Below are 10693 nucleotides of genomic sequence, written 5' to 3' on the forward strand. Positions count from 1 at the left end.
AAATGACGTCATAACAGCTGAACTAATTTATATAGCTGTTCATTATTGCTTCTTTTCCATCTTGCATGATCTCAGACTGTTGTATTTTTTTTCCTGGATAAAAATTTGTATTTAAATAAAAACCCGAGAATATTATTTTACTAAATTTTTTGGTGTTTAAGGTTGAGCGTTAGTAAAAAATTTTTCATACATAGGAAAACTACGCTTCACTGTGGGCACTTTGGTTTGCGGTGCACAGCAGTCACCTAAACTGCTTGAAATAACCTATAACTGATTTCAAGGATTTCTTTATTAATCACCGAATGCTTCAACTTATAAACCCAATTATCTCAACAGCCATCTTATCTACTTGATTTAGGGTGGGGTTTGTCTTTTGAATTTGCAAAAATTAATGCGAGGGCAATTCATTCGATTGTCATTAATTACCCGTACGTTGGTCGCAGAGCATTTCATTACTGATCCATTGTATATCAATTCTTTTCAGAACTGAACCATTATAAAACCAGCCAAATCTATTAGTTTAATCTGCCCAGAGTCATTTTGTTTGAAACAGTCTGTTCTAGAAGCGCATTTAATTGGTCTCTTCAGTTACCACTTGAGCAAATATACGATCGAGGGTAATTAAGTACAGAATTAAGTCAGACTTGTTTTGAGTATGTTTAGATGAAAGTAAGCCGCGCATTAGTGAATGTTCAGATCAAAGCCAGCCGCCTTTCGCTTCTACTCAGATAAAAATAAGTCGGATTTTGCTACTGCTCATATATGTTGCATAAAACTAGAAATCATGTGCGGATTAATCATTTTGAGAACGGACTGTTAAGTCCAAAAACTGACATGATCAGAACACAGGTCAGCATAAAAATACAGAATGTTTTTTAACTGATTCAGAACTGGAAATCTATGTGACCAAGGTACGGGTAACCAATTAGTTTTTTATTCTCATTGATACGTTTTTCTCATTTTTGCCATTTAATTTCAACTGTTCAAAACCATTTAATTTTGCACTGATGTGTTGTTGATAAATTTAACACTCAAAGTTGCATTAAAATTTTCTCGGATTTTCTTTAATCTTAGTTTATAATAGAAAAATTCTGAAACTTTCGATTTATTTCAAATATTGGCTGGTTTTGAATTTACCATAAGGCTTGAACACAAGTTCGCATACAATTAAATTTTAACCGAAATCAAGTATAATTTAGATTACTAAAAAATTGCTTGAGAAAAAAACTCGGGTTCAATTGTTCGTAAGTATAAGAATTTGGTGCTCACTTTCTTCTAGGATTAGTATCAATATTTGTGAATAAAATAACTCATTTTGTCGAAATTTCCCAGGTTTTGGTCCAGACCCAAATTGATCTATGATCAGACCCAATCGAGCGCACACCCCTGTGTTCCCAGACCGAAATTACAGGGTCTGGAAAGCGGTTCGAGCGCACAATAGTCTGGACCATGGTCTGATTTCGGTCTGATCAGAGCTCAATTCGGTCTGGACGGTCTGATCATAGTCTTTATAGTCTGGACCATAGTCTGGGTTCGGTCTGATCAGAGGTCAATTCGGTCTGGACGGTCTGATCATAGTCTTTATAGTCTGGACCATGGTCTGGGTTCGGTCTGATCAGAGGTCAATTTGGTCTGGACGGTCTGATCATAGTCTTTATAGTCTGGACCCTGGTCTGGGTTTGGTCTGATCAGAGGTCAATTCGGTCTGGAAGGTCTGATTTCGAGTGCATTATTTTTTCAATTTTTTTGTTTTTTTTATTGAGGGATGTTGGCTCTGCCAAGAGGCAACAATAAAGCAGCGTTCCGATCAGAGACTCATCTGAAGTCCGATGACTCTGATCAGAAACAAGGAGTCCAGCTGATAGCAAATGCCGGTCCCCTCAAGAGGAAATATTGATTAACTAAAGACCACGACGTTTCTTGTGGAAAGCTGTCGAAGTTCATCCATTGAGTCAGAAATCTGAACTAAGGGGTATGGTAAATAAAATTTTTTCTCAACAGTTAGGTTTCGTTTTCATTAGCAATATTTTCAGAATTGGCTTTTCCTTAGATGATTTTAATACTGCAAACACCAGTTTTTATGAAATGAATATATTATAGCAAAATTAAGAGATTTGTTCATATTTAAAATCTTTCTCTGATCAGACTATTTTGAGCGCACTTGAGTCTGATCATAGTCTGATTAAAGTCTGGGCAATGGTCTGAAATTGAGTCTGGACCAGGGTCTGAAGATGGTCTGATCATAGTCTGTTTATAGTCTGGACAATGGTCTGAATTTGAGTCTGATCATAAGCGCACTATAGTCAGGACAATGGTCTGGGTTCGGTCTGATCAGAGAACATTTTGGTCTGGAAAGTCTGATCAGAGATCATTTTGGCCTGGAAGGTCTGATCAGAGGTAACTTCGGTCTGGAAAGTCTGATCAGAGGTCATTTCAGTCTGCATAGTCTGATCATAGCTCAATTTGGGTCTGGACCTAAACCTGGGTTGTGATATAATAACTCATCAAGTGATATAATGATACATGGTTATAGAACTTAAACGTCGGCCAAATATTTTAGTTACAATCCTGCAAAGTAAGGACTACCATTGCCTAATTTGCGTTGTATAATGTAATGACAAATCGAATAGAAAAGCAAAACTTCGTCCTTGAAAAGCAAAATCAATGAAACTTTTCAATGCACAAAAGCCGCAAAATGTGTGAATTTTAAACGTATTAACATGCAGGATAAAGGATCATAAATGAAGACGCGGTCAAAAGGTCCGTTCCGTGTTCATCTATGTATAACTCACGACAAAAAGTTTAACCCCACGACAAAAAAAGTCAGGCAAAAGAGAGCAAAAAAATCTGTGATCAAGAGAAGTTAGACTCAAATTCAATCTTGAAAGGTGAACTATTGAACAAACCATGAAATTTTGCATAACAAACACGAGTAAATTATTAAGAAAAAACCGAAATTTTCCCGCACGGCAATTGAATTTAAAAAAACCACATAAAGTTATATACACGAAGAAAAAGCAATCATAACTGAAAATGCATTTTTATTTCAGTCGCTTACTAGCTGTCACTAGAAAATACTTAAGACATGTACTTCAAAATAAAAGAAAACAAACTCATGAACAAACAAGAAAAACCACTTGAGCAACCACACAATTATTGATTTTTAAAATTTCGTGTTATTATTGAGCAGAAAATTTGAAAAATTAGACTGAAATAATCAAATCAGAATATTTAAAAACGTAACCAGAAAAGTAGTGAATCGTCTTAAAATCATAGATTTAGCAAAACCCATTTTAGAAAAATCAGTTTTTTAGACAAGCAATGATGACAAAGTAATGAAACCAACAACTCTTTGTCAATATGATACTTCGCGTCCCCATAAATAGTGAACACTTACGAAATAAAACTGATGAGAGAAAGAGCAGCAACAACTTCAACAAATGAGAACATGACAGAATTATTTATTGCAATTTTGAGAAGACAAAGGCTTTAATAATTCCAAATATCAAATACTTAGCAACAATATAGGATTGTTTAAAAAACAGTTTAGAGAGAAAGTGGCGCTTGAAATAACGGACGCGGCAAAAATGCAAAGTTTGTAAAAGCAATCATGAGTGAAAAAGCGTTTTTATTTCAGTCTTTTACTAGCTGTCACTAGAAATTACTTAATAGACATGTAATTCAAAATACAAAGAAAACAAACTCCTAAACAAACAAAGAGAAAAACCGTTTGAGCAACCACACAATTATTGATTTGTAAAGTTTCGTGAAATTATTGAGCAGAAGACTTGAAAAATTAGAGTGAAATAATCAGATCAGAATAGTTAAAAACGTAGACAGAAAAGTAATGCATCGTCCTTAAATCATAGATTTTGCAAACCCAGTTTTAGAGTGAAGGAAGTCCGATATTTTTTAATGAAAACCATAAACTCAAAAGAACAAAAACCAACAAATAAAATAAAAATTGAAGTCTCATGTCAAAAAAATTGAGAAATAGAGAACAAAAACTGTGATCAATATAATCAGATCGAACAAATATCATGAAGAATGAGCTAAAAACAAGGCATTTAGGTTTGCAAAAAATTACTAGAGAATGATTCAAACAATAATCTGATTTTCTCCAAGCGACATTTGAGAATAAAAGAAAAGAATTTTATATGGCTACACACACAAAGATGAGAATGCCGTTGAAATCTCGAAACATCAACTTTTTTTTAGACAAACAGTGATGTCAGCGTAATGATAATAACAACCCATACAGCGCATCCCTATAAATAGTGAACACAAATGGATCAAATCTGTTGGAGGAAAGAGCAGCAACAAGTTCAACAAATGAGAACATTGCAAAACTAGTAATTGCAATTTTGAGAAGACAAAAATTGGTTTTTTAAAATCAAAAGCTTTATTCATTACAAAAACCAAATACTTAGCAACAAAATAGGATTGTTTGAAAACCAATTTAGAAATAAAGGGAGACATCAAATAACAGACGCAGAAAAATGAAATGCAAAGTTTGTAAAAGTTTTGAAAAAAAACTACGTCAATATTAAAAACACTAAGAAGTGAATTTAGGTGGTAATTTAACAGTAGTGAACATTACCAAAAAAGTGAGCACTGTAGCATTGTTCTTGTTTGGCTGATAGTGTTTTTCTATTTTTAATGAATTGTATGAACGTTAAAAGGAGCTTTCATTGGCCCTGTACTGCCTTTTTTACATTCCGGGGAATTTGGTTTCCGGTTTTTAAAGTTTGTTGGCCTTATTTTTTTGAAAAATACTCTCAGAAAAAAAGAACTTATTGAGCCAATTTGGATGCAATTTGTTATTAGTATGGTTTTCTTTAAAACGGAACAAGAACGTTCTGGCGTTCGGTTGTTCACGTGCCGCAATTTCAAGTTACGATTTGAATTTATTTTCTCTAAATTTTTACCGAAATTCTTGACAATTCTATTAATGTGAATAGTTGACCACTCTCCAAAAAACTAACAGGAAGCTTATAAAACACAAAAAAGATAAATTAATTCTATAGTTGGAGTAAAAGCCGTTTTTTACGGTTTCTGTGTCACCTAAACTGACTTGTGGTTTCTCAAACTGAACATAATTTTTGCCGAACAATTTTACGAATTTTCCATTAAACCTTGCCACCTCTGGCGTTTCATGAGTCTCTAAATTTCTTTTTTTCTTCGCGCAATATGCACATTTTTAAACAGCATTTATTTTTTGTTCTGTGCAGTAAACGGTTTTATTGACTTTGATTTCTCAAAATTGAAACAATATTGTTAATTTCTCATTTCTCATCTCTTTAAATCGTTGCTGCTTTTTCCCTCTTCACTGTTGATTCAATTTTGTTCACCATTTCTAGCGACATGCAGTATGATATTTACAAAGTTGTTGGGTTTATTAGCTTGAAGTCTTCATTTATCCAAAAAAATTGATTTTTCATAATTTCTTTAGCAATCCTATCTTTGGTTTCGGTTGTATACACATCTATGATTCTTTTATTCTCAAATTTCGCACGTGAAAGACGTGTGAACTCAATCAAGGCCAAACTATTCTACTGGAATCCGATGGCTTTACTTTTGACAACTTCATATGTGCAATCTTAAACAGTCTTTGATTTCATTTGATAACTTCGCATTTTTAAATTTCCATTTTAGTTTTTCGTTTATCACTACTAAACAATCTTAATCGATATATATATTGTTATTTCATAAGTTTGGGATAAATTTACTGAGAATTAGGACTGTATAGGAATATATATATATATATATATATATATATATATATATATATATATATGTATATATGCATATATATATATATATATATATATATATATATATATATATATGTGTGTGTGTGTGTATATGCATATATATATATATATATATATATATATATATATATATATGTATATATATATATATATATGTATATATATATATATATATGTATATATGTATATATATATATATATATATATATATATATATATATATATATATATATATCTTGGATCATATCTACCCGCAATTGGTTATAATCATCTAAGGTGGACACGTTAAATTGTGCAAAAGTTTCAAAAGATGATTATACTTGTCCCTTACTGTTACGTACAACTAAGCCGACGTAAAACTATGCCAACACTTAAGAAAAGATTTTTAAGATGCTACAACTAATTTTAAATGTGCCGAAGCTGCCAATATCAAATAATTTTCAATTGATTACTATCAGAATAAGTTGTCACAGCAACCAGGGCATGCTGATCAGTAGTTCGTTTATATCAACTACCAATGACCACTGAAGCATGGCCATGGTCCGCAATTATTGCTCTTTGATTTTTTTTTATTTCTGTGTTTATATTGTGCTATCAAAATACAAAATCCTATATCTCGGCGCTTCATTGTGATTGATTCAGAAATTTCACGCTCATTTCAGTCAAAATAATCTCATTCGTTTAGAAAATTAACGGATAAAAAACAGAATAAATTTTCGGCATTTTTATAACCGGCATTGTTATAGGTGTACGTCATCGTCTCCTACTTCAAGTATGTTAAAGTGTCAGACAAAAAATCAGCCGAAAAAAGCTAGCCCAATGGATTTTTAGCTAAAAAGGAGACATTAGCCAATCAGATTTAAGAATTCACAATTTTTACTGCCAGAATAACAAATTCCTTCGTGATATTTTGATCAATTGCTATAGATTTCAAGAAAAACATTTATGCTGACTTATAATTGTGCTGATTATTAGAGTGCCCCAAGATTTTTTCAATTTTTCATCTGATGAATTTCTAAACCAATCAAATCAATTTAACTGAATTTAGCGGAAAAATTCTGAACCAATCACAATGAAGCTGTTAGACTTGAATTATATTAGTTATTGGGACAAGATAACTGGAACGAGTTCATTTTAATGCAAACGTTGATAATTGCGGACCGTGGGCATGCCTGTCGGGCTAGATAAAGAATCTATCACATCCAAACTGCTTATCAGCGTTCCCTGGTTTCATGGAAAATAAATTCCGCTAGCATTTAATTGGTGTTGGCAGTTTCGGCACTTATAAAATCAGTTCCAATTTCGTCGCTCTTAAGCGTCGGCCTAGTGTTATGTCAGCACAGTTGTACGTAATCGCTAGATTCATATCAAGTCTCAGAGTCCGCTGAGGCATGACGAATTTCAAGTCTAAGCAAATTAGATAATTGCGCATCCCGCTTATGTTTGCTTACATCAACTCTCTCAGCAACAATGCTCCTAAATTTCCTAATTATGACTTTTTTGGCTAAATTTGACTTCGGCTAATATTCCGTACACGTGTAATATAAATTGTTTTGAGTGAGTAATTTGTTATTAAGTTTTGCACTTCTTAAATAAATGCTGTGCTTTGCATTTCAAGTTGCAATTTCTTCTTGTTTACAACTGTATTACTATCTATACGCATACGTTGGGGCGGAAAATTTCAACCTCCTTAGCTATTCAAAACGATATGTTCAACAAAGTTCAAAAGAAAGCGTTATATATATATATTTTTTGAGCGATTCAGTTAGAGCCCCACCCCAGTAAGTTATACACTCCCAGTTGCAGAGCAGGTGCCATTACATGCTAAATTAAAATGTTAAAAAAGCCACCTGCGTCAGGAGGATGCAAATAATATAAACCTACTGAGTTGCACATGCCATATTTTTTCATAATGATTTACTATGTAATGGCACGTGCTCTCTAACGGGGGCATAACGTACTATGTAAGAAAGTTACTATTTAAAAATAGCACGTGCACCAGGGGGCGTAAAGGAGACAAGTGGAAAAGATCCATCAGTTATTTTAAAAAAAATATCAATGCCCACGCCAAATCCGATTTTTGGAACTTTATTATAGTGTGTTGAGTTACTTTATTTAGTTGGTTGATTTCTCAGAAGTCTTTGATTTTTTTTGAGGACGAGTAGCGATCACAATAGATAATTGGTGTTGTCAAGACTTTGTCAAGAGCCGTCGAAAATTTTTCTTGGTCTATCTTGATTAGATCTTACCAAAGTCTTATCAAGATTTACCATGAAAAGTTGTTATTTAAAAATTCAGGCAATCTGTTTCAAGTTTTGCAAGAAGTGTCAAGATCATGCATGTCTTGTCAAGGTGTATCAAGTTCAATTCACTGCGTACCTATAGAGGACATTTTTAACCAAAAGGGTAATGCTATATTTTTTGGAATACTGGATGGATCCACTTCGTGGGTTAGACTATGCAAACAATAATCAGCACAAAACCCATAATAGCTTGCATTTTGTTATCACATGGAATATCAAACAAAAAATTGGATCCCTTCTGTCCCCCCCCCCATAATGCGTTATACCCCCTAAGTACAATTGATTTGCTGTTACATAGCACATTACTATGTTACAAGGAGCACAAATATAGGGCGCAAAATTTACATGCAAACTAAGCTGAGCGGTCCGGAACAGAAAAGATCCAAAATTTGTTCCCCGTGGGAAAAGAAACTATAAAATGAATTTGCATAAAAAAGCTCCATTTGATTGAATGGTTCCGGTTTCAGGTCCAGTTCAACGAGAGTGCATGTTTATACGTGATCACAGAAATCGGATTTGGAGCTCCCCCTCTTATGCAGTTCCCTGGTTCAACATCGGGACATGGTACGGTAAAAAATTTACAGTACCCCTCCCACCCACCCTACTCTTTGCCTATAATTTTTAATTTTACAATTTTTCGCATTTTATCAAAGTGTTAACCAATGTTAATCAGTGGTTGTTTGAAATCATAAAAATTTATACAGCGTTCACTTTGATCACTGAATTCAGATTGAGATGTTTAAAGCTTGCAGTAGAAAGTCTCAACCTTTTAGAGAAAAAAAAACTGATTTCAGGTATTCATTTGCCATATGTATTACCGCCACAACCGGGGTTGCGGCCGCTAACATTTACATTTCAACAATTAAGAACCCAGTTGACCTTCGGGTGGTTCAAGTGGAACATCATGTGCAGAGACCAGCCGTGGATCTGTCAGTGAAAAAAAAACTGACAAATTGGAAGTTTTAACATCCTTGTTTAAATTCAATTGCCTGAAAACTGATAAATTTGCTTTTAATCTCATCAAATTTCAGAAATAAATGTTGATTCACAGCTTAGTGTTTGTTGAGAAGACTCGGAACATATTGGAATACAAAATGATTACTAGCACTGTTTGAAGCAGTTATTCTAACAAGCTCTTTAGAGCAAATATTTTTTTAATACGTTGACATTAGAAAAATATGCTATTATGCTAATATGCTAATTTTTCGAAAAAAGTTTTAAGAAGTGCCTCTAAAACTGACCATCGAGAGAGAGAGAGAGAGAGATAAAAAATCCTGCGTTTTCTCATTTTTAAATGTTCTGCTAGAAATCCTTTTGGCTAGATCGAGGTCTTCCCATGTTTTGTTCATACGGAATTTAATCGATAATGTTTGCAATAAAAATATCAACTTATAAAGGTTAAAAATTCAGTAACACAACCAAGTTTGAAGTATATTTTGATTTTTCTCTATATCCGGAGACGAAATTTGCCCCAACATGCTGATATTATTTGTTTCAGATACAGGTTTTTTGCTGCCGATGTCAACGTTGTTGTCTCTTAATCATTTCAATGAGTGATTTTGGGTGGCACTAAAATTAAGTGGAAACCATAAATGCAAAATAATGTAGAGATTATTTAAGGAAGCACTTAAAGTGCAGCCTACTCAAACGTATGGTAATTAAATGCACACTTACGATAGTTAAATTCTTTAATATCAAAAAGCATTAATGGATCGGAGACTTTAAAAAGCAGTGAAAAGTCAAGAGTAAACTACCAAACTTTAGAAAAATTGGACTACTCCTGTCACCCAAGAATAATTATCTTGCAAGAGACGTATTCATTCCTACTAAGTCAACTTGCAATTTTCTGTCTCCTTAATAAAAATCCTGAAAGATCTCACAAGTTTTTTAAACAGATCATACAAGACAAATATGCCTCTTGCAAGAATTTGTAAGATTAGTATACTTAGAACAATTTTTGCTAAAATTTACAAGATATTGTAGGATCTTACTTCTTTTAGTACGAAACTTGCAAGTTCTTAAAAGATAACAATTCCTCGTACTAACTTTCTACATTTTCACATTCTCTATTACGTTTTTGAAAAAAACTTACAAGAAAAAGCGATTATGGCTCTCATTAGTACGAAATTAGCAAGCTCTGACAAGATAACAATCCCACGTTCTAACGTATTACGATATCACATTCCCGGATACATTTATCAGTAAAACTAACAAAATTAAGCAAGTATTGGCTCTCATTAGTACGAAAATTGGAAGTTCTTACAAGGGAAAACATTCAACATACTAACTAAGCACGATTTCACATTCCCCAATACGCTTCTTGCAATTATTGGTTCTCATAAGTACAAAAGTTGCAATTTCTTCCACAACATTTTTTCTTCTAAAATAGTACGATTTCACATTCCCAAGAGATAACTCGTTTCAAATTTTCCTCAATTTTTTCATCATTTCTCTTACTTCAAAATTTTTCATAGTGATTAGCAACTAAATGAATTTCAATTATTGGATTTAGGCGAAAACTTCAATTAATTTTGAATATGGAAGAGTGCTGCTTTGGCAAAATTAACGCCAAATAGATAAATTTAATCTACCAAAAATAGCATAGTTCAACATTTG

The 10693-nt window shown here is 33.2% G+C and overlaps 1 protein-coding gene across 2 annotated transcripts; it reads left to right on the plus strand.

Moving 5' to 3' along the window:
* The first annotated feature begins 759 nt into the window (after nucleotides 1–759).
* Nucleotides 760–9062, plus strand: LOC142354024 (uncharacterized). 2 transcript variants are annotated; one of them, XM_075406288.1, is made up of 3 exons: nucleotides 760–849; nucleotides 8545–8641; nucleotides 8872–9062. In XM_075406288.1, the coding sequence occupies exons 1-3, from the start codon at nucleotides 763–765 to the stop codon at nucleotides 9012–9014; spliced, it is 327 nt and encodes a 108-aa protein (XP_075262403.1). In that variant the 5' UTR covers nucleotides 760–762; the 3' UTR covers nucleotides 9015–9062. The 2 variants fall into 2 exon arrangements, 1 of the variants encoding a protein (XP_075262403.1); XR_012761070.1 differs by having other exon boundaries at nucleotides 800–911.
* Nucleotides 9063–10693: the final 1631 nt, after the last annotated feature.

Source organism: Convolutriloba macropyga, chromosome 15 (assembly GCF_964194025.1).
Source record: "Convolutriloba macropyga chromosome 15, txConMacr16.3, whole genome shotgun sequence".
Taxonomy (NCBI): domain Eukaryota; kingdom Metazoa; phylum Xenacoelomorpha; order Acoela; family Convolutidae; genus Convolutriloba; species Convolutriloba macropyga.

Coding starts and splice junctions, on each gene's coding strand:
- LOC142354024 (XM_075406288.1), top strand. CDS start 763: ATGTTGCATAAAACTAGAAATCATGTGCGGATTAATCATTTTGAGAAC. Junction 850..8,544: donor CTGACATGATCAGAACACAG/GTCAGCATAAAA, acceptor TTCCGGTTTCAG/GTCCAGTTCAACGAGAGTGC. Junction 8,642..8,871: donor TGGTTCAACATCGGGACATG/GTACGGTAAAAA, acceptor AACTGATTTCAG/GTATTCATTTGCCATATGTA.